This window comes from Physcomitrium patens, chromosome 8 (genome assembly GCF_059467195.1).
Source record: "Physcomitrium patens ecotype Gransden chromosome 8, ASM5946719v1, whole genome shotgun sequence".
Lineage (NCBI taxonomy): Eukaryota > Viridiplantae > Streptophyta > Bryopsida > Funariales > Funariaceae > Physcomitrium > Physcomitrium patens.
In genome coordinates, this window is record NC_143417.1 from 12,941,861 (window position 1) to 12,964,971 (window position 23,111).

The following is a 23,111-nucleotide window of genomic DNA, read 5'->3' on the forward strand; positions in this document are numbered from 1 at the left end:
GGAATAGAGTATCAAAGACCATCACATTGAGTCAAAGCAAGTACATTGAAGAAGTATTGAAACGATTCAATATGCAAGATTGCAAGCCCATTGGAACTCCATTGGAAGCCAACTTGAAGTTGATGAAGCTCACGGATGAGGAATATGCTGAAGTTGAGCATCAAATGCAAGGCATACCATACAAGGCAGCAGTAGGCTCACTCATGTATGCAATGGTGGGTACAAGGATGGATCTTGCATTTGCAGTAAGTGTTGTAAGTCAACACATGGCAAAACCAGGTCCTATGCATTGGGCAACCATCAAAAGAATCATGAGGTACTTGAAAGGCTCTTTGAACCATAAACTATGTCTTGGAGGAAATAACATTGCATTACATGGATATTGTGATGCGGATTGGGCTGGAGATACAAATGATAGAAGATCAACAACGGGCTATGTATTCTTTGTTGGAATGGGAGCCATATCTTGGAATTGTAAGAGACAACCAACCATTGCAAGGTCCACAATGGAGGCGGAGTATATGGCAGCAAGTCATGGAGCAATGGAGGCAATTTGGTTGAGGTTGTTGTTGGAAGACATTGGACTTGTGCAATTGGAAGCCACTCCATTGAGATGTGACAATCAAGGATGTTTGGCTTTTGCAAAGAATCCAAAGCATCATGCAAGAACCAAGCACATTGATATTCAACACCACTTTATAAGAGAGAAGATAGAGATGGGAGTTATTGATATGATGTATTGTGAAACCAAATACATGTTGGCTGATTTGCTAACAAAAGCCTTGGTGAAAGAGAGACACAACATATTGAGTAAGGCATTAGGATTGATAGCTAATTGACCAGTAGCAAAGTGGGAGTGTTGAAGGAAAGAACTCATTTAGTTGTTGCTAATGGTCAATAGAGTATATGAGTAATGAGGGATATCCTACAAGGTTAGTTGCTGGTCTATAGTGCCTTAGAATACAAGGAGAGGGCTGGTCCTAAGAGATATCCCATATGGGTTGTAACACATGGTACCTTGGTACTAGTATATAAGAAAAGGGTTGGCATGGGAAGAATCATCTCATACCACATTCTATTTGTGAAGTGCAACCTTGCTGGTCCTAACTTGCTTGTGTGGAGTTTGCTTTCTATGTTTCAATACAACAAGCCGAGCATTTTCAACCCGTATACCTCGCTGAAACATCTTGCCGAGAGAATTGGTAAGCTCAGACAGATCACAAGGTGAATGGCCCCATTTTCTCTATAACAAATAGGTCACTGATGTGCTATCACCTGGTGTTTGGAATGAACTTGAGTTCATAATTGATGGTAATGCCTGTCATCGCAAATTGTTATCATCGATATAAGCATCTTTTTCTGATGCAGGTGTGGATGAAAGGGACTTAGAGGTGGCTCTTGTCAAACTAGGACTCGCTCACGAGCGCCATTACCGTGAGTGTCCTGGTGGTCCTCTTTGCACCTTCCTCATCTCCTCTGATGAACAAGAAAATCCTGAAGGGCAAGACCTCACCGGTTGAGTAGCGATCTCAGCTTTTTCCCTTGGTCGTGAGTTGTACTTAGTCTTACGTCAGGTGTGAGTCAATTTACCGAGTGTAAAGCGTACGAAGAATTGGTGTATATACTTAAACTGTGTACATAATTGTAGAAATAAAAGTCGGTTCACTTGCATACTCGGTTTGTTAAGTTTGTGTATCCACTGGCATTTTACTGCAACCAACAAATTCTATTTAGGAGTGTTCATCCAAGTTATTGATGACTTCATCAAAAAGCTTTCCTGTTGCACAAGTAACTGCCTCAACCATAACGGCAACTTGGTGTCATACCCTTTGAACCATTCAATTAGCTCATTTGCATCATTCTCGTCTCCTACGAGAAAACAGCACGTACTGAAATCTGGGTTTGTAGGATTCCGTTGGACACACACTCGATTCAAGGGTGAGAATCACGTCGCCTTGGTCTGAATTGAATTCATAGGTAGGTTAGTGATGGTCACATGCACGGATTCACATGAAATTGGATGAGTAATGTGGTTTTTGGAAACATTTTTGAGAATCGAATGGTCAAGATTCATAACCCAAGTACGAAGTGATAAAAAAATGTCTAGCTTCTTGAGAAGCACATCAGAAGCGTAACAGCAGATGTGAGGCTTCTGGAGAGGACCCCAAACCTCCCAACAACAAATACAACTGCGATGGCAAGAATCTCCACGCCTTTTGGCGGTTGCAGCACGCAGCAATTTATTTCACAAAATAGGAAATTTGTTTCCTTTTCGATTCTTCCACCACTAAAATGGAAAGGACTTATATCGTCCGCCCCGGCATACGTCAAAAAAAACTAGATTTTTTATTTACCTTTTCTTCTCTTCGCCCTACATTTATTATTGGCTTTACGAAAGACTTTAGTCCCGGAAAACGTTGGCTTTCCGAAGAACAAATTTCTTAATGATGAGAAGAGCTCAGCGCCGTGGGAAGATCACATGAGAAAGCAAAAACAGAAAACAATCGTTAACTCGAGGAGAGAACGGTTATTGAAGACATGGACGTATTGACCATGGATCCATCGGAAAGCTCACCAGATTCCAGATTTTCGTAGGGGTCGCGATTTTGTAACGAGATATAACCGTTTCAAACTTGACGCAAAACTGGGTGAACAGTGTGCTGCATAAATTCCGGATAAAACTGGGAGTTTCAGGGTTTGCAGGAATTAGGGATCAAGTGGGTTGGCAGTCTTCAGGTTTATGAGGCTCTCCATTGACGCAACAATGAAAGAAGGGTTCATGTTTGACCGCAATGGCCTAAAAGTACCAAAAGGTTGCATGTTGTTGTTGAGAGGTTCACAATTCAAATTATTTATGTGTGAAAGTAATTACCTGATCATATCAAAGTAATAATAATAGGACTATTATAATTATAATTATTTTAGGAGAATGTTAAATAGCCCTATGCTTTAAATACTAATTAATTATTAAAAATATTAAAATTTTGTAAATAACATTAATATAGGTCACAAAGTTTGGTCTAAAAATTTTGAAGTATTTTGAAAATGCAAGATTTATTATCAGTTGCAGATCTAACTTTTATCTCTGTATCAAAAATTTCAGTTGAAACTTTATAAATTTATATACCATGTATACTATAGAATATCACTTTTGAGTTAGCATTCTATTTTTAGTTTAATAACCTCTTTAGTTTTTAATTTTTAAAATAATATGAATCTTAATTAAAAAATATTAAGTATGTGAAAGCAAAGGTGAAGCATATGCTTTTATATATATATATTGTAACTATCAATGATAAAAAGTTTAATAAAATTGACATCAGTAGAATTTATCATAAGTTTTATTTTAAAAAATATAGACTTAAAAATATATATCTTTTTAAATGAAATGGTCCAAGTTTCTAATTTTATTTTTTTAAAATAATTAAATTTATTTATCAGCACATTAAAATTATAAAAAATAATTTCAAAATAGCTTAAATACTTAGTATAATATTTTTTAAAAATCAATTATGTTTGCAATTTTCTTATTGTTAAAATAATGTCCCTTCAAGATTTCTATATAATGCTTCACCTTTGCTTTCACATATGCAAAGAGTGTATTAAAAAATATATATTAAGTTTATGCAACTTAAAGATTCTATAAGGAGTGTATAAAAGATAATGAAAATACATTGCTTTAAGAGGATGTTTATTGCTTGCAAAGCAATTTGAGTAAATCTTTTAATTTATAATATATATATATATATATATATATATATATATATATGTATTAGTAGTAATCACAATCCAGTTTTTGTATATTTTAATATTCTTTGTTTTAATTTCAAACATTAAAATAGTATGTATCAAGGTATTTGCAATTTTTATCAACCAAACGAATACAAAGTCATTACTAGCTGGAATTGCATTGGATTTCTATCTAAATTATGTATTTATTTATGAAAATGTATAATTATTAGTATATTCTAAGTTTTGTAAAAAATTATTAAGGGTTACATACAACCATTTTAAAATAATTTGACATGCAGGGAATCCTGATGCCACATTCATGTCCAGGATGATGATCAATATCTGGAGCAGTGTTTGATGCAAATGGGGATTAATTTTAATGCTCAGCCCTTTCGACAAGGTAGTCTTTGCTTGTGCTTCCAGCAGTTCATCATACTCAGAACGAAAAATTATTTTCAATTACTTTCTGATATTGACCACTTTGTTGTGGCATTAGAGAATTTAGGTGGTTTCGTATCTACTTGTTCAATTGGCCACGGTTGAAATGCAAGAGGCCCTCACTAAACTTTAGCAAGACTCCAATAGACTCGGAAATGCCAATGTAAGGGTAAGGATGGGACTGGCTTCGATCTGGTGGACTACAGACATGTTGCTTGCAAGATACGTAGGCTAAATGAGCAGTGGAGCAATGAGAAGACGCAAATGTCTGTAGCAAATGTCTGAAGCAAGTGTCGACATCCACACAGGAGTTTAACATCTGCAGGAGTTTTGTTCGGACATAAAGTGGCGTTGTGGAATATTTTCGAGATTGAATATCTTCCTCTAAAGTTTAGGGATGGTTTTGCTTATAGAGAAGTCATCTCGATACTCTAGGTTTCGAACTTTTAACTCTTGTCTCTTTGACATTGTGTGTAAATGTCTCAATTACCTTTCTGACATATTTGGACGCATTGAGCTTGATATAATGAACATATTTTTGACATAGTCTGCGCACATATGTAATTTGCTCATGTTGCAGAAGATTGAAGCTCGGCATAACTTGTGCCTCTGTCTTAGGCAAAGATCTGGAAATCATTTTAAACGAGACTCTTGTTCAATCAGAAAGGGAGGCTAGCATGATTCTAGTGCAAATATCGTCTGGGATTGTGAAGTTGAATAAGTAGCTGCCGCGGATCATACACTATGTCTTAAAGCTCGAAAATATCCTCTTCATTTCAGGTGGCGTGGTGAAGATAACTGATTTTGGCCTTGGCAAAATCATAAAGGAAGAGCCCGAGCCTCAACGCATGGAATTGATGTCTCAAGTCGCAGAATTTTACTGGTAAAATGTGCAAAACAATCATAAAGGCAATGTTAACTTTGAATTCGGTACAATTACTGCGACTTTGCATAAAATCATTAAGCTTAATACTTATTAGCCACCACTGATGGGCTTATTAATCGCAGGAGTGTGTCACTGTAGTTTGTCCATGTATTCTATGTATCTTCTCAGTGAACCAATGACAATGGTCCAGTTTCTAGGTGTAATCAATCGTAATAGTGGTGCGCAGGTACTCACCTCCTAAATGTTTGACCTGAACAAGATTCCGTTAATATCTTCTTAGGTATCCTAAGAAGATGACGCTATTGATACTTTGATGCTCATTGCTGCAGCAATTTGCATATTCGAGTGTGGGGGAAGTTGACAAGTCCAGTGCGCTTGTTTCAGGTCGATGTGAGGTCAGTTGTTGTCATGTTGTAGTAGATGATCTTTGGAAATCGCCCCTCCGGCCACAACCAATGTCAAGAGCAGTTGATGCGAAAAGACACCAGAGTCAATGCCGCCAAAGTGGAGTTTCCAGCGCGGACATTTGTTTCCCTGGAGGCAAAGATCGTTACAGAATAAGACCTGCACAATAATGTTTCTCATTTCAATTCGAGAGGTTGGATTTCCATGTCAGTTGTGGTTTTTTGTGTTACCCAAGTCGTGCTACCAAAGTTACTTTGTTCATTTCTTCTCCTTCACAGATGGTATATAGTTGTGTACTGTGTCACTCGACGTGGTGGCTTCATGACCTTTCTCTCGGTTGTGCGTATAGCACACTTGTTTGTTTGTGTGTTCTTATTTTTGGAATTTCAATGTTCTACTCAGCTGATCGTTATTCAGATCCGTGAGGTTCGTCAATTTTCGCTTTGGTTAACGTAACACAGTTTCCATGATTGATGAAATCTGCTGATGATAGTCAAACTGGTTGTCATTTACTGCTCAGGGATTCTGAAGCGATGTCTTACCCACGACGAAGTGGATAGGCCAGATCCGCTGACCGCAGTTCAATATACTTACTTATCATCTATGAAGAAAAAGCTCCAACACGCGGTGATAAACTTCACCAGCACGAAATTGCAGTGGATGTCTTGAATGGTTGCCTTACTGAAAACTCATACTCCCGGTTCAAGTCTGGTAAATCATTAACATATTTTGATTTACATGACGTAATCTACCGATTCAAGGCAGTTGCATTTATCAAATCCCACGTTTCCAGCCACGAACTTTAGGAGTAACGCAGTCAAACTTGTTTACCGATGTGCTTGGATGACTAGATCAGGGTTATCCAAGTGCAATCCTTGTGCACTAAGGCCCCAGAGATTCATGAAGAGTGTGGGCTGTACATCAATGTAACAGAAGATTGGAAGAATTTTCAACTTTCTTGAACAAATTCCAACTGTCTACTTCTCTACTGATGGTAAACTTAAGTAGATAATTGCTTTCTTTTCAGAATCGTCTTCTATTTACTTCTGACAGAACACTTTCGGTCTTCCTGTAATATTGAAATGCGGTCTTTCTGGAAATAAATATATATAAATAAATAATAATAATAATAATAATAATAAAACTATCTTCAAGAAAATGTGCCCAACGAGGCGACTCAGTCTGGGTTTTGACACAGTGTTGCTGCTCTGATCTATCAAACTTGCCCACGTTGGAGAATTTCCTAAAGGAGGAGCGAAACGCTACTGCGTATCTTTAGATTATTGATCACTCAATTCTTGGTCCAGAATCTATCTTCTACTGCTAACCCCATGTGGAGCTAGCTCTTTAAAGCTCTCTTGATAAAGTCTCGTGGTTCCAGAAGCGAAGGGTGGTGGGCTCAGTTTCCAAGTTCAATAGTCACGAAATTTTAACAGAGGTGGGCTGACAAGATGAGGCTGGTCGTGCTTGGAGACCAATGAAGCTGAAATCAAGGGGCCCCAGAATGATTGGCCAGGACCTTGCCGACCTAACACTAAATGGGCAAGGGTCATGCTGACATTACTCGGGATGACATAGCTTTTCACCGACGTTGAAGGTCATCGACCAGGCTTCACCGACACTCACAGTGAGTGGTCAGGGTCCTACCGACACCGCTAGGGTTGGGTTCCTGAAGGTCGACTTTGCTCTTCACACTTTCAATGTTGGAGAGAAGTCTTGTCATGTTATCCTACTACAGTAATGAGATGTATGACATAATCAATTATACGTTTTTTAAACAAAGCAAAACTATCTCAATTTTTTCATGATAAATTAAAAAGTTTTCAATGAAAGTTTGACTTTTTTTAGTTTTGTAGGATAAAATCTCATGAAAATCAAGTTCGAAGTTGTTATTGTAATTTTGATAAGCTTTGCGTGTTAAAACTTCTCAATATTTTTCATGATAATTTAACACATATCATGTATATTTGATTAGATTAATATTGTTCAGTCCATATTCATTGATATTCAGTGAAAATTCAATCTTTACTTTATTTTCCTCTGAGACGAAGTACATCACGCACATCATTGTGTACAGAAATCAAATGAACTCTACGTTTTCAAGGAGATAAAATTGTTTTGAAATGAGGAACTGGTGAATTTGAAGACGGAGTCATAATCGAAAGTGCCACACTTTGACCATCAGCGTAATTGGCGGAAAAGCCCAAGTTTGACACACACACATACACAACTTGATCTGATCACCGCAACAAGAGCTAGCTCATCACAACACGACCTGAGACACAATCCCTCAAGTTCGCCATACATTTACTTACCTCAACAAAGAGAGAGACGCACACACACAAACACCAAGCACTCTTCAAACTAGGCAGTTTCCCAGACAGAAATCCACCACAGGGACGTGGGGAGCGAGGAGTTCGACACACCGGAGTGGACCCAGTCAACCTGGCAACTGCTCAAGAAGAAGAACCCTGACTACGTCTTGACTGATACAAAAGCTCGAGTTTCTATGGTCAGAAGGTTTCAGAGGCAACCACCGTCAAGCACAAGTAGCAAAATTTCAGAAGCATTCCGTTCTGCAGCTCCGGTCCCATTGCAGTCGTCACACACTTGATTCTCACAGGGTGCTGATCACCATCAATTCTGTACACCCAGTCCTTACCTCAGACTCATCACTATAGAACGAAAGAAAAAAAGTTAAGCTGTTAGTAAAATATATTACAATGGGTAGGACATATATTATAATGACTTTGTATATTATAGTAAAATGTATTATAATGTGTAGGATATAAATTTTATGTCATTTCCCATCCACGTCTTCATCATGCACCCACAGTTTTCTCACCATAAATGTGTGCCCCGAGGACGAGCATTTACTGGTGTGTAAATTTATGAAGAAGAGAGTGTATTTTTTATGCATAAATAAGGATTCTCATCATTAAATTTGTCACTACTCAGACGCACTTCATTTCCCTGGTGACACATACTTCGGCAACGAAACTTCCATGAAACTTCCACGTAAAACAATCGAAACATCAGGAATTGGTTTTATAATGTCAATATGGACAGAATAAATGCGATTTAATGAATGAAACGAAGGTTTTCGTTCGACTACTCAACTCCCCTCAGACGTGTGGAGTTCGTGGACTGGAATGGATTGTACAGACGAAGTAGATATTATAGAATTCTTAGATTTTTGAGCTCAGCTACCGAGCCTCCTTTTCCCCTCCTCCTGAAGTGCTTTCCTTGCCTTGCTTGCTTTGCCTCGCACTACGTGTCGTGCAATTCATGCTGCCTCAATCGATTCTACGCAACGCGACATACATTACTTAGCGTTTTATGTGAAGCGTGTAGTCGTGTGAATTGGTTTCCGGCAGTGTGGTGGAGCTTTTCCGCTGCGTTTTTGGTTTTCTATTGCAGGAGAACGAGCTTTCAAGTCCAACTTCTCGTCGTTGAAGCGCTGTAGCAAAGTGGATCGTCGTGTGGCAATGGCAGCGATTTCTGACGTTTTAAGCGTGCTTTTCGTGGTGGTTTGCGTCTTCTAAATCGGTTTGGTGCGCGTTACGAGCTTCTGCGGTGTGGATTGACGTGGTGAAAAAGCGTTTTCAGGGGATATTGACATATTACCCTGGTTTTGGGCGCTGGGGTTTGATTGTGCGTGGACTAGGTTTTTAAGTGCTCACTTTCGAGGAGATTAGCGTGTGTGGTCTTTGGAATCAAGAATTTTGCGTGAAGGTTCGGGGAATTTGTGAAAAGGAGCGGACATGTATGATCAGGGGTTTGAACGACATGTATGGCGAGGTGCACCGAGAATGGGCCACGGTGGTTGGAGCGTGGAATGCACTCCTGCGCACAAACCAAATGTGCACATTCCAGGGAATATTTTAAATTTTTTAAAGAACAGCAATATTCAGGAGCTGCTGAGTGCACCTCCGGTGATTTTCGGATGTGAAGACCTGTTGCTGGAAAAATATGGTAGTGCCATCGTAGGGATTATTAATCGGTATCCACCAATTCAACATAATAGCCTTTTACATAATTCGCATGCAGCGCATGCGGGAGCGTCTACGCGACATCTGCACTTAAGTGATAGAAAACCAGATAATATTGCATCTCGTCAAGCTGCTGAGGAGTGTTTGTTCTCTAGGTCTGGTGACAACTTCGAGGCCAGCATGGACGTTAGTGGCGACTTGGGTACGTTCTCTTATGGCACTGATGTACGTAGTAGAGGAATGAGGAGAGATGGGATTGGAGGATTAAATTGTTCTACTCTACTGTTCAGTAACCTATGATCTGCTAAATTTCGTAGCATGCTTCTGGCTTCTCAAGAGAGTGATTCTAAATGACAGCTGCAGTTGATTGAAAATTACGTGACATTCATTGCGTTCCGTTTGTCTCAGATGATTTTGAGGACGACACCCAAAAGGTAAGTTTATTGTTTGCGGTTCTCAGCAATCATCTTTAATAGGGGAATGAATCATTTCGGAAGGTTTGTGATCCTCATCTTTCCAGCGATTCATCTTTCAAAGTCCTGTTTTCTTTTCAAAAGTGGCAATCACCTCCCCCCAGAATAAATGCGGGCTATCCCATCTAAACAAACATGGACAACTACTTTGTGTAGACCTTCATTTCTAGCTCGCGTAGAAATTTTCAATAGCCTCAGAGCAATCTCAATTGTAGAAATGGTTGTCCGCTCGATTTATTCTGAACTTTTATTGTCGATGGATTAAGTTTGTAGAGAAGTTTTTTGAGTGATATGGTTGTTATTATATTGTATGTTCTTAAATGAGGTGATAGGACGGTTGTGGTAAGAGTGTTTGATTGTCACTCTTGCGTGGTGCCTTTGTCACTTGAGCACACATGAAGTTTCAAGATTGCAGAGTCTGGAAGTATTACTGCAATCTGCGTCGTCTTCTTCCTAACAATCACAGAACGTTGCCTCAACTAACAAAGTGGTACGGTATTCTTGTGAAAAACATCGAATGACAAGGTAAATTCGTTTCATCAGATGAAGAAATTATCCATGGACAAATCTCCCGTAGAAATGGAATTGCAGGTAATGATCACATGAACCATGGTTACCTTGTGCAGGGCACAAGGTAAAATCAAGTGGTTGCATTCAGTCAGTCTGTTAATCTATGTTCGTATTCTGGCAGAAACGTCGTGAGGATGTTCGGAACGGATCCAACGTGATAGTCAGGGCCGGGGCTAATCCAGTGGAAAAACTGCGCTCTTTGAATGAGCTGAGAGATTTTCGTTCTGACCGCAGATTCGAAAACAAAGGTTCACACACATCAAGGTGATTTCTGTAAATTCATTGCTGGCATTCGTAATCTGATTTTTCAAGGAAGTTGGCGGGCGGACTGCAATTTTCCAGTGTTTTCGTAGGCTGTCATTTCTTTCACATATATGTAACAACAATTAACATAGAACGATAAATAGGTGACTAGTGCTCACCTGATTACTCTCTTCTGATCACTCTCTCATAGGCGCATGATTATCTAATCAGTACTTTACAGTCGTGAAGTTTCTTTGGCTGACTTGTCAGCTGTTGGGGCTGCAGGGATGCAAAAAGATTTTGCTCGGATGCAACAACTAATAATCACGGCGTAAGATTCTCTCCTGGGTCAAAAGTACACGGAAACCACCAGGATATACTTAAAATAAATGTATTCAAGAACAGTTGTGACAGACCTAATTCCTCACGGCCATTGAGGGCAGCGTGGGCGGACTTTAAAAACCCAGTGGTGCCGTTCAAACAGAGTCTGGCGGAAGCGTCCTTAAGAGATGGATCATGTGGAAAACCTGTCTCTGAAAAAAGGAACACTTCTCACTTCCATTCACACGGTAAATACACAGTGGGGCCGTCAGTGTTTTGTAGGGTTTGGTAATTCTAATTCTTTAGCTGTTGTGCATAAACTTGATGTGTTGCTTTTGATCTTCTGATTTATGAACATTTTCGGTTATTTTTGTGTAGTTTTTTTGTTTCTTTTTTTTTTTTTCAGGAAAGAAATTCAATGTGCTGATTATAATTATAGCCACATAGAAGGAATTTATCTGCATTTTTATGTTATTTCCTGAGAACGATCAGATATTATGCCATAAATACTGACACGGAAGATGGATTTCAACTGTTAGGAAGAGTTGAAAATGATGAATATGGGCGCCACCGTCTCCTTGCTAATGCCCTTTGGCGCACGATGAATTATTATTTTAAAGAGGTGCATATTCTATTAGCTTAAATACGAACTCACCATGCATTTCCTGTAACAGGTATTGGCCCAAGTTGAATTGTGCTATCTTTACTGTCTTTATGAACGAATGTAGTGCTCTATTTTGTAATGCTGTACTAGGAACGGTTGGTTATGTTATTTATTTATGCTATTATGTTTATTAGGCTGCTGCAGCTTATGATCGTGGAGAGCACTGTCGTGCTGCCACTTTGTCTGGGAAGGTTGTATTTCAAAACTTGGTTCTAATTAACTGGAATGACATGTATCGTATTCAAGTTGTTTGTTGTAGAATTACTCATTATGGGAGCATCTTGTTCGTTATTTGCAACGCTAATTGGGTTTGTTAAGTGCTATAAACATATTCATGCATCAATAGTCCTATTTCATCTTCAAGTGTTTTGACTAACTAATCTCGTCCTTTTCAGGGAAAGGAATACAAATATCTTGCTCAACAAGCTGATGAACTTGCCAGTCAGCTCATATTCCAGTCCAAGTATGTTGACGTAATTTCGAGAATCTGATCTTTGAGCATGTTTTAAGGAATTTGCGATCAACAAATTGGCTTGGATGGTATCAACATTGTGAGGATCTGATTGTTATTACTTGTTTACGTATTTTGTCAGGAACAAAGATATTGTAAACATTGTAAACATTGAGATCGATCTGCACGCTTTGCATGTTGGTGAAGCACTTCGATTTTTGCAGCATCGCCTTCAAACGTTCATTTTCCTTCCTTGTATGTCACACGATTCCTTTCATCCCTCATGTGTTATTGGTCTGACAGCATGTGGCCTATCGTGATATTGTACTCACAGATGCTTTGACAGGTTCGTTTTTCAAAACCATTGTATGCAGTGGAAAAAAGGTTCTATCTTGGTGTTCGTAGATTTTCACTTCTGTGATTGCTTGTGCAGCGGTGAATATGCTCACTGTGATCACTGGATATGGCTCTCACAGTAGTAATGGCTGTGCTAAAATCAAACCGGCGGTAAGTAGTTTTGAATTATTCCTGTTAACGCGATTGAAAACTTTCAACTCTTGTAAATCTGCTTGAAATTCGAGATTGAGCTCATTAATTTGTTCAGCTCCTGCATATCTGTTCTACAATCGTAAGGGTGCTTCGAACCAACCGGGTTGTGTGTGCTTTGTCTTTGATAATTTTTACCTCTCACTTGCACAAAATAACCAAAATTTAAGGGATGGCGGATAGTAATGTATCAGAGCATGGAAGTTCATGTGCTGAAAAGTCCGCGGATCGTTAACCTCTTGCTCATTTGGGCGCTTTAATTTCGATTGTTCTTGCTGTGCATTTTATCAGTTTCTACAATCCCCTTATTTACACCTGTTCTATATTATATGTGCAGGTTACTGATTTTCTTGTCAGAAATGGGATACCTTGGGGAGAGCCAAATGAAGGTTGTCTGACCATCAAGTCGGTGGATGTTTGCAACAAAGAATTGAATATCACTGATGGTAATTAATTTTATTGCAAGAAAGTAGGTAATAGTTGGGTTGTGTATCTGTATAGGCAAAGATGGCTTCACATAATGCAGAATAGACAGATTATGTTGGTCTGGATGATACTCGTATGCTAGTTTTGATTTATAATTCTATCTAATTACTCTTGCTCGTAGTTTTGAGGTGCTAGCAATAGCTTCTCGTCAAATAGTTTTGCTTTTTAAAGAGTTGGCGTTTGGCACAACTGAAATTATCGTAAATGAATCGTTTACATTGCGTTGTCAAGTCAATTCCATTGTATCATTCTTTTAAATCATATTTGTAAATACTATTACGAATCATTACTTTAAAATGGTTCACATCGTTCTCGATGATTGTTCAGTGTCACTTCACGAAGCGTAGGGAAGTTGAAAGAAAATACCACAGATGCATGAAAGAATTGGCAGGTCATTTCATGCTTCTAAGATTTACCGGTTTTATCGGCAAAGATGGTGAATATCACAGCTAATTTGTTGCTGGAGGTGACGCTTCCACGAATTTTGAACCTATATTCCGATAAGTGTGAGGCAACTAACCCTGGTGTCACGATGATGTAACAAATCATAATTACAGTTTTTATATACAATTATTATTTATTAACTTTGATGTACCAGAAATGTAAAAGAGTGAGTTCATCAAAGCGGAGAGAAATACATTACTAAAGAGAAGGACTGGAAATTGACAAATAGAATCAACGATTTACTCGATGTGTTGTAGAAATTGCCTTTTCACTCTGGCTGTAGTAGTATTTTTTGCAACTCGGAATTTCACTAGGTGTGCAATAAAGACTAATGCGTTAGTCACAGGCCTCAAAAAAGCCCTTTTTCATAATTTTAAACCTGTGGAACCCAGAGAATGAAATACTCGTATTTTCTCATGACAGGGTCCTGTGACCTTCGTTTTGAATCTATTGAAAAATGTACGTGATTTCGTCAGGTTTCACAATCTAGGGTGTACTATCATTTTGTGTACTTCCAGACTTTTTCTCTGCCATTTTTGCAGCAGCAATTTGGAAAATGTTGGGTACAGAAGACGCGTTCTCTGAATTTGTATTAGATGCAGAGCTTCGAATGTTCATGTCTGGTGCGTCATTAATCTCTACAACATGTGAACCCTCTGAAAAATTACACATCAGAACAGTCAACAATTAGTGAATGAAGCGATCCAACGATGGAAAAACTGTATACATCCGTGAAGGCAGGGTAGAGGAACCCAGAATCAACGAAGAGCTGAAATCCAACACCAGAAGGGATATTTATTTTAGGTGTAACTATTTAGGTTTTTGCTTTAAAATTTGCAAGATCAAGGTGGACTTTACTGTCAACATGTAACCTGCCTGTGAACGAAAAAGCATTAGAAGTATTGAAATCTACAGTTGCAGAAATTCGTAACAAGAACCACAAATAATTTTGAGTTATTACCATGATGAGGAGGATGTGGGTGCTGGTGATGACCGTGAGGGTGTGGATGTTGTTTGTGACCATGCTGAGTACCACGCTGAGGAAGCTCAATGCTCCTAGCGCGACCTTGCTCATCTACTTCCTTATTGATGCCTACAATGCCAGCCAATTGCCGTGGTTTCTCCTTAGGCTTGGAATGTAATTTTTCCTTGGGCTTGGGATGTGGTTTTGAACTCTTCACAGCTTTTTCACGCCACTTTGAAATGCCAGATCGTGTGGTTTCAGAGAAAGCATGCTGTAACTTGATGTTGGATCCCATCTGCCATAACAATGAAGAGATTAACTCTGGAGACACAAAACGAACACTATTGTGCGTAGCTGCATGTTCAGATGGATAGAAGATTCATCAGAGCTTATCATTTAGTAAAGCTCAGTTTGCATAATGGAGGAGGATAACGACCCACATAATCTATAAGATGAAGGCTTGCGAACTGTGTTCCTGGCACTTCTAGGGCCCCTGTTTTCATTGTTGTTAATGCTCACATTCATTTTATGAAGATATTGAGAGTAGGTTGTTCACCTGGCTGACCAGGGCATAAAGGGGTAAAGTACTCGCACTGCACAGAACCTGCACAAAAACGCTGAGCAATCATGCCAACCAACGCGCTTCTTTTAGTATTACAAAATTCGACGATTCAAATCACAGAGAAATGATTCAATAAGAAAAAAATTCAAGCAATTTTTTTTCTTATTTAGTTGTACGATAGTGAGGCAAAACAATAGGCAAAGACAGCCAGAGTTTATCTATTTTGGAAGCATACCCCATCCCAAGGCGAACGAGGATCATCCATCTTTTTCCTACTAGACAGGAATTAAAACCAAACGTAAACTGCATCACATCGAGCACTCTGTACATGGTTAGAGGGCAAGGGAAATAAAGAAGAAAAAGAAATCTGTGCGAATGAAGTGAGTAAACTAAACCATTAGCTTAGTGCCTGAGTATCCAACGGCATCAAAAGCAGAACTATCATGCTAGAGTTTCCTTCTCTGCCTACGCACTCAGTTTAGCAGATACAGCCCAAGAATGTCTATTTCCTCACCATAGCCCAGAAGAAGAAGGCAAGCTCGAAGGCATTCTGCAGCGCAAAAGTGAGAAACACGTCATTGAATAGCACAGCGTAAAAATTGAAGCACAAATCTCCTGAAATTTTTTGTGCACATCTGAACTAGAAGTTGTTTTGATTTATTTAGCAATTCCATGTATACCGGCATAGAGAATGTATAGAGTTCATAGAGTTTATCCAGATTGAAGATGACCAAGGTAGTAAGAAAGTCCCATGCAATAAGTACCGATTGCATACACGAGTAAGCAAAAACTAAAATCAATCTAACCTTCTTCCTTGAAGCTTTAGTACTGAGAAATTTTCATTGCACAACGAATAGCATCCAGTACAGAATCAAATACCTGAAAGAGAATGACGTGAATCAATTTCAGCAGAAGAGTGGGCCTGTCAAACCAAAATAAGTCATCCCGAATAACCGGTTTGACGATCTTGTCCAGTGTTTCTTCATCCTTGTGACTGTCATCAAGGTCATTTGCTGAATTCAGTTCAACCGTATTCACACCTCCTCGCACGTCAATTGCTAAAGTGAGAATGATATGCTGCAACTTTGCTCCAACGATCAGTACCAACTGCAACCACAGAACACATTTCGGTTATCACATTGAAGTAGTACAGGCAAGAATCCTCATTTCATACAGTTACGCACTGGTATTTCCCCATCAGAGGCAAGGTTGCAGAAACTCACAATTGTAGGTATGAACGCTATCCAGAAATAAGTATACCAGCCTGCTCAAAAGAAATACCAATGGCACAATGTAGGAATCAGGTGTCAAAGCAAGCACATACATACTAGAAGGTGTGCACATATACATTGCAAAGATCGAAAAACTCTCGCAGGGGACTGGCATAAATCAAATAAGATTTCAGAGATGATAGGTGGAACAAACCGTCTAGATCCAAGAGGAGGAAAAGGCAGACAAACCCCCATAAGAAAATACTGTCAGAAACACAAGCCTTATTTAGCTGCCTGGTTAAAAAACTGGAATAGTGTATGAAGAGACACGGATAGAATTAAGTACGACACAAAAAAAACCAACTAAAGACAAGATTACATCTATACATATATGCAAGTGAGAAGGACAAGTATGACCATGTGTCCGGCAGTTATTGAGAAGCCACATAGACAATATTTAAAGTACAGAGATGCTTTCACACCTAATGCCAACCACATGTTTGAAGTCGTCCTCCATAGCGCGTCCAATGTAACTGTGGAAATCGTAATCTACAGGAAGTCTGTGTTTCTGATGTCAAGCATGAGGTCTGATAATTAGAGATAGAGAACCAAAGACTTGAAATCTGCAGGAAACGACTCTCATGACAATTTTTCTAAATTCGTATACGTTCATAAGATTCATCTGGAATGTCAAGTAGACTATTTTAAACAATGACTGGAAAGATGAACACATGACTTACAGCAATGAAGCCCAAACGAAGACTTAAGTAGTCGGATCTATAGATAGGCTTTCCGAATTGCCTGAAGAAGCTGTACTGCACGCACATTCAGAGTTCTCAACCCATTAGTTTAAAACTTGGAAAGATAATACTCATATCCTGCGAGCCAAATAACGTTGACGAGTGTTCTTTGTAGAGCAGCTTGTGTAGCCAAACTTACGATGTAACTGTCGAGATTCAGGCCAGTTACTGTCGTGTGGAGAAATTTGTATCTGACCCGGTCTTGAGCAAATTGGTGATGGGTGTGCTTCGTATCCAAGGCTGCCCACAACCAATCCTCATCTCATGAGACTCCTTTTCATTAAATTTATTTTAGTTTTTATTTTATTTTATTGAAGGAGCTACTCTCTGGTGTCCACGGCAGAAATAAGTGACATACCGTCGTCTGCAGCTGAGAGTGCGTCTTTGTGGGAATCCAACTCCCACTTCTTCCAGCTGTGCACCTGATTTCATACCAAAGCGTTAGAAAAAACGCTCATATTCGAAACTGGTAGAACTCAAATGACGAATGAAAACAGTAAAAAAAGAAGTGTTCACGTGCTACTTACTTGCAACACGCCTACAAGAACGGTAATGCAGCTGTAAATAACGTGAATGATAGCCAAGACGAAGATAAATATATGAAGCTGGTGGAGACCTTCCACAGAAATCACTGGCACAAAGCCCTGCAACGAGTAAATCCCCAAGCTCAGCAAAGACGTAGCATCTCAAGTCGCATTAAGAAAAAAAATCTCATAGTGAGTCAAACTACAACACGAATTGTTCAACACATAAAAATCTGGCTCTTTTGTGGTTCCAAGAACCACTCCGTAAAAAAACAGTTGCACCAGCAAACTTAAGGCTTACCGCTTTGCACCCAGTTTGAGAAACAGCCTCGGTTGCAAGTAATCGCCGACGCCGTGCAACTGGAGCCTCGGCCACAGGAGGTCTATATGGGCAAGGTAGCAGTTTGGAATTCAACGACTCCGAAATGCAAATGGAGGCTATTTTGTTTTGAAACACCGTAAGGAATAGGGAAATGAATCCCAGGATCATCAACTCTGCAAAACCAGTGCACCACGTTCATGTGCCCTCAAATTCATCTCATGAGGAAATTGTCCCAGGTAGTACTCGCATAGTGCTCTCTTGCATATACTTTAAACACAAGACTACAGTTGTGTTGAATGTTCAGCTTACCATTCTTGATCTGCTCAAGCGTATGGAACAGTTCTTTCTTCTTCGCCTTTTTGAAATTCTGCAAAAAGAACGCAAGAATGCACCGGAAACAGTAAAAAATAAAAATAAAAATAAAAATAAAAAAACTGCATAGATCCAGCTCTTTCAGGCAATTCCGCACTCAAATACCAGGCCAATGCTAGATTCTCACTCAGCAGTTCAAACGAATCATGTCGACACCACCGAACTGGATGAGCAGGTTCGATCAGATCCTACCACTAGATGGATGGTGTCACGCACTCTCACAAGACCAACATCAGAATTCTCATCTGACTCATGAATCGAGCTTCGAAGAACTCATCTAGCTCAATAAGAGTTCTCAGCACCGGTGCTCATCAACTTTCTGAACTCCTTTCCCAATTCCGATCCAATCAACGATAACCCTGGACTCAAAAATCCGATTGACCAACCCTTACATACGTGGCGAAGCGCAGAAAGAAGGCAACTCTAGAAGACGGCGGCGACGGGAGGAACAAGTGGCTGGGACAATCGACACAATTTGTGAACATGGCGAACCGGTCCGGCACCGACGCACCGACGCGCAATTGAACAACGCAGTACCTGGCCAAGACGGTGAATTAATCGCTCCACCAAAAGGGACGCAATCACGAACACCGTGCACACCACTGCCACGGTCCATGTCGGCGTCTGCTCCAACGACTTCTGCTCTCCAGTTCCTCCCGCCATTGCTTCACTCGTTTCTTCCCCACCTCACAGCAGTATTACATAAACACTCTCTCCTTCTCCCCTCAAAGCCAAATCCAGTGGCCACGACCGAAGCTGGGTCATGATCAAAACACAAAACGAAGTCTACCTATCTGACCCACACACTAAAACACATACACACAAACAAACAAACAAACAAACAAACAAACGAGCAATCTACCACCTGGGAATGAGATCGGCCAACTGGGCCAAGGCTTGGGTTACTAGTCGTGCGTGCATACTGCACTACACTGAAGTGCGTGCACACTCAGATTGAGGACGTATTCCGATTTAGGGGGATACGATGGGCGGAGGAACTGTTTTCAAAAATCGGGGAATACAATTTGAATCGCACCGAGTGCTTGGCTGCGGAGACGCGAATTCCCCATATTTCACAGAAACCATTTGTGCGTTGTGGGTTAGGCGGAATAGTCGCGTCCCGACGAGGACGCCGCGATTTCTGCTACTGCTGCCGCCTCTTGTCGGATCCATCCATGGCCCCTCTCCCCCTCCCCTCTCCCCCCTCCCAGTCTCCACCCTTGCATGGGATCGTCAACTCTGCCTCGTAGAGGAAGACGAAGGGGACGAAAGTGGACGTAAGTAAAAATCGACAAAACGTTGGGAGGGGTTCCCAAAGTCGACAATAAAGTCGACGTAAACTTCAATACAAAAAATAAAAAGGTAACTCGGCCCCATTCGCTGCTGAACAAGTGGACACACCGAATCACGCTGTGACGCGAAAAAATAAATATGCGACTTCGGGTCGACTCTAAAAAGGTATGGTGCCGTTGGATTCGTTGCATTTGCCTTTCAGAGGTCCATTGTGAATGAAGGGGATTTCCCAATTGTGTCCCGGAATATTCCAACTTACTTGCAGTTTATGATCGTTCCATATTGTGTCGATTTAGTGTGTTGAGAAAATATAGAGTTTACTTCTTATTTCCTTTATTATTAAAGTTTTTATGGTAGTATGATCAATTAAGTGAATAAGCGACAATCCTTGTCACGTAATTATTATTATATCAAAGTATTAAAGAATCATTTAGAATATTCATATGTGTTAAGGATCGTGGGACCTCAAGACAGAAGAGTGGATGAGGATGAACAATACGCGGGGGAGATGGAAAGAGTCAAAACAGTGAATCATGGGGAGTCGCACTCGTGGATGAACAAGTAGATGAAATTTTTGGTGAGCGAATGTAAAATTGAGGTACGGTCCACCCACGAACTTCACCTGTGGGGTAGCTTTAAGTTGACTGCGTAACAAACCTCCAATCCTTCTCACCAAGTGGGAACCGCGTTGAGAAAAATAATACAGTTGCAGAATCACTTATTAACTAGGTCGTGGTCCTTTCAAGTGGTCACCAACCCCAAATATCATTTATCTGCATATACACACTCAATTGTCGGTTTTTCTACATGTTTTGCATTGTTCGTCAATTACTACCTGCTCTTCCAGCAAATTATAATGCAAAAAACTATAACTTGTTGTTGGGTTCTGCGAATTAAGAAGAATCTGACAGGAATGACAACACGTAAGCTTCTAACTTTCAGGCATGGCTCACAGATTGTGAGACAACACTCAAGCGAAGGAGCGAGTTTAGTGTGACCGTAGACCATAATTATTCAGCAGAAAAGTAGTCCCTAAAAAGAGACCCGAATCCAAAAGCCATTAGGGATGTGCCTTGCGAAGGACAGCGCACGCACCCAATCTACGAATATGTGGATGAACGTCGTTCATCCGTAATCGTCGTGACCTGATCGCGTAAGCAATAGCGCACATGTGCTGTTGGAGATCGGAGTCGTGGGGAGCTGTCCCCGGCCCGTCGAGGACGGGCCGGGTTTCTCGATTTATTGCGGTGTTAAAGTCCGATGAACTTTGCAATTTCGTTATAATGGATGGATGCATTATGTTCAGTTCGTGTCATTGAAACTTTTGCATTTCTCTAACATTCTTTGACTTGAAATACATTTCTAAGATTGGTTCCATGTGATCATAAGTTATGTTTCATATGATTTCAAAAAGTAAGAAACACAAATAAGAGGTGCTTGCTGAACACGAGTGACAAAATAGACAAAATATGGCATATATATATATATATATATATATATATATTCATTTGTGTGTGTGTGTGTGTGTGTTTTTTAAAAATTTAATGCTATTCTTACATAAGTTATTTTTAATCAATGGACAGTACACTTATGTAATGACAGTTAATAAGTATGGGATGAATTTGCAGACACCGTATTATGGGTTCAACCTTCAAACCGTGTTGCCAACTTCAAAAATGAAGCATTCTTTTATTAAAAAAATTGAGTTGTTGAGTTGTATTCCCAAGTATATAACCAACTTCGACACCAAACAAGTTTCTTGTGGTGTAGGGCTCAGTGGACAATAAGACTGTTAATATCTACTGTTTGTGTTGGTTTTGATAAATTGATAAAAATATCACAAATTTCATACATGATACTGAGAAGTTTTCAACTGACCAGATTATGTAAAATAAAAACAATATGATGTTCAATACACATACATTATATAGAATGAAAATGTAGGTATTAGTTTAAAATATGTTTAGTATCAATAAAAATATATAAACTAAATGAGATTTAGGTTATCATGTGTATGTATATGTGTACAATATATATATATATATATATATGGATGCATAATATGTGTATTTGTAACAAGTATTATGAACAAAATAAAATAACACAATAAACCTGTTAATTCAAGTTGTTAAGACAAAATAATAAAGAGTATAGATTGATACTGTGAAGGAACATGCTATGATATGTTTGTGTACAAAAATTGGTGGTTCTATATGCTTTGCAAATTTGGGAAGTCACTGCAGCCCTACAATGCTGCAACCACATGTGCAACATAAACCACACCTTGTAACTTGCACACACACTTAGTAAATTGACTCAACTTGCATTACACCAAATAGACAGACTAAAACAGTTTAAATAGATTTGTATTAGTTTTCTATGTTATATATTGTGGTTTGGCATGATTTGAACAAATGGCATATAATACAATGATCATGACTAACCATATTGTGCATAGACTTTAGTGGACATGGGCTTACTTTATCATAATTCCATACTTTCAAAAACAATTACCTCTGCAACTACAAATAAAAACTCTTGTAGATCTGGTCCACTTTGGCAAAGCTAAATGCTTTACAGTTTGGGTAAAAATGGAGGGTCACTTTCTTCACTCAAAAAAGACAAGTCCAAGTGAATCCCTCCATTACATTTATTTTTGCAACTTCATAAGTTTGTTTATTTGTTCATCTATTTGTAGCAGTATTCATATACGGACATTTTATCAATGGCACATGGGTTGAGAGGAATATTGCTTGGTTTGAGTCTTTCTCTTCTGTCATCCCCTTCATTAGCAAACATCAATAAACACCGACATTTGTTGCATAGATCACACATTTGAAGGTATTGGTTTTCCTAGAAAAATCACAAAATACCAATCTTACAACCAAGGCTTCGAATATTGACAAGGAAATATGGTGGATAGAAGCTTCAAGGTAAGATGTGAATCTCCTTAAGTTCTAAATAAGATGTCTCTGTTTCTCACATGAATATATATATATATATATATATATATATTTTAGTTGGAAGTATCCATTTTGACACAATATTACTACCTCATTCATCCTTTGACACTTCTTTCAAACATTAGAATTCATACAAACACTATGCTCTTACTCTAACAATAACAATTATGCTAAAATTACTTCTAGGAAACTAAGATATATGAAACCACTTAACAATCTTAATCAAAAAAATTAATCCTAATGCACCACTTGTTCTGGATTTGTTTTTGAACAGAAAATCATTAAATTAATATTTTAATTCTTTGCAATATCCGTATTAAAGACACTAGAACACCAAAAGTAGACTTTACCACAGTAAGAAACAACCTAGCTGATAATGAAAAGGTGACGTCATCAATGGGGGGGGAGGGCTGAATGGACCATGATTCTTAATATTAAAAGATTCCATA

At 39.2% G+C, this 23,111-nt stretch overlaps 3 protein-coding genes across 28 annotated transcripts; 2 read left to right on the forward strand and 1 right to left on the reverse strand.

Annotated features, from left to right (window-relative positions):
* Positions 1–1,874: 1,874 nt before the first annotated feature.
* Positions 1,875–8,295, forward strand: LOC141045684 (serine/threonine-protein kinase TOUSLED-like). Of its 24 annotated transcripts, none has more exons than XR_012218008.2 (9): positions 1,875–2,813; positions 4,032–4,132; positions 4,229–4,605; positions 4,751–5,053; positions 5,283–5,336; positions 5,441–5,654; positions 5,982–6,455; positions 6,660–7,136; positions 7,539–8,295. XR_012218008.2 is itself a non-coding variant. In XM_073535682.2 (8 exons), exons 2-4 carry the CDS (start codon positions 4,090–4,092, stop codon positions 5,308–5,310), a joined length of 174 nt encoding a protein of 57 aa, XP_073391783.1. In that variant the 5' UTR covers positions 1,875–2,864; positions 4,032–4,089; the 3' UTR covers positions 5,311–5,336; positions 5,441–5,654; positions 5,982–6,455; positions 6,660–7,136; positions 7,539–8,292. The 24 variants fall into 24 exon arrangements, 4 of the variants coding, with proteins under 4 accessions (XP_073391783.1, XP_090108743.1, XP_073391782.1 ...); XR_012218005.2 differs by having other exon boundaries at positions 4,951–5,053; positions 7,539–8,294; XR_012218011.2 differs by lacking the exon at positions 5,283–5,336 and having other exon boundaries at positions 4,951–5,053; positions 5,982–6,172; positions 6,313–6,455; positions 7,539–8,293.
* A 390-nt stretch (positions 8,296–8,685) lies between these two features.
* Positions 8,686–13,504, forward strand: LOC112286127 (uncharacterized). 2 transcript variants are annotated; one of them, XM_024527744.2, is made up of 11 exons: positions 8,730–9,655; positions 9,862–9,887; positions 10,452–10,517; positions 10,618–10,760; positions 11,025–11,308; positions 11,600–11,682; positions 11,859–11,915; positions 12,120–12,187; positions 12,318–12,430; positions 12,609–12,682; positions 13,059–13,504. In XM_024527744.2, exons 1-11 carry the CDS (start codon positions 9,226–9,228, stop codon positions 13,173–13,175), a joined length of 1,461 nt encoding a protein of 486 aa, XP_024383512.1. In that variant the 5' UTR covers positions 8,730–9,225; the 3' UTR covers positions 13,176–13,504. The 2 variants fall into 2 exon arrangements, with proteins under 2 accessions (XP_024383514.1, XP_024383512.1); XM_024527746.3 differs by lacking the exon at positions 10,452–10,517 and having other exon boundaries at positions 8,686–9,655.
* A 365-nt stretch (positions 13,505–13,869) lies between these two features.
* On the reverse strand, positions 13,870–19,642 carry LOC112286126 (MLO-like protein 13). 2 transcript variants are annotated; one of them, XM_024527742.3, is made up of 16 exons: positions 18,944–19,642; positions 18,344–18,401; positions 18,014–18,207; positions 17,716–17,832; positions 17,547–17,610; positions 17,328–17,428; positions 17,129–17,203; positions 16,871–16,956; positions 16,603–16,652; positions 16,401–16,441; positions 16,057–16,284; positions 15,692–15,727; positions 15,413–15,480; positions 15,172–15,232; positions 14,613–14,910; positions 13,870–14,307 (listed from the first exon to the last, which is right to left on the reverse strand). In XM_024527742.3, exons 1-16 carry the CDS (start codon positions 19,067–19,069, stop codon positions 14,138–14,140), a joined length of 1,773 nt encoding a protein of 590 aa, XP_024383510.1. In that variant the 5' UTR covers positions 19,070–19,642; the 3' UTR covers positions 13,870–14,137. The 2 variants fall into 2 exon arrangements, with proteins under 2 accessions (XP_024383510.1, XP_090108744.1); XM_090252618.1 differs by lacking the exon at positions 18,944–19,642 and adding an exon at positions 18,599–18,765.
* Positions 19,643–23,111: the final 3,469 nt, after the last annotated feature.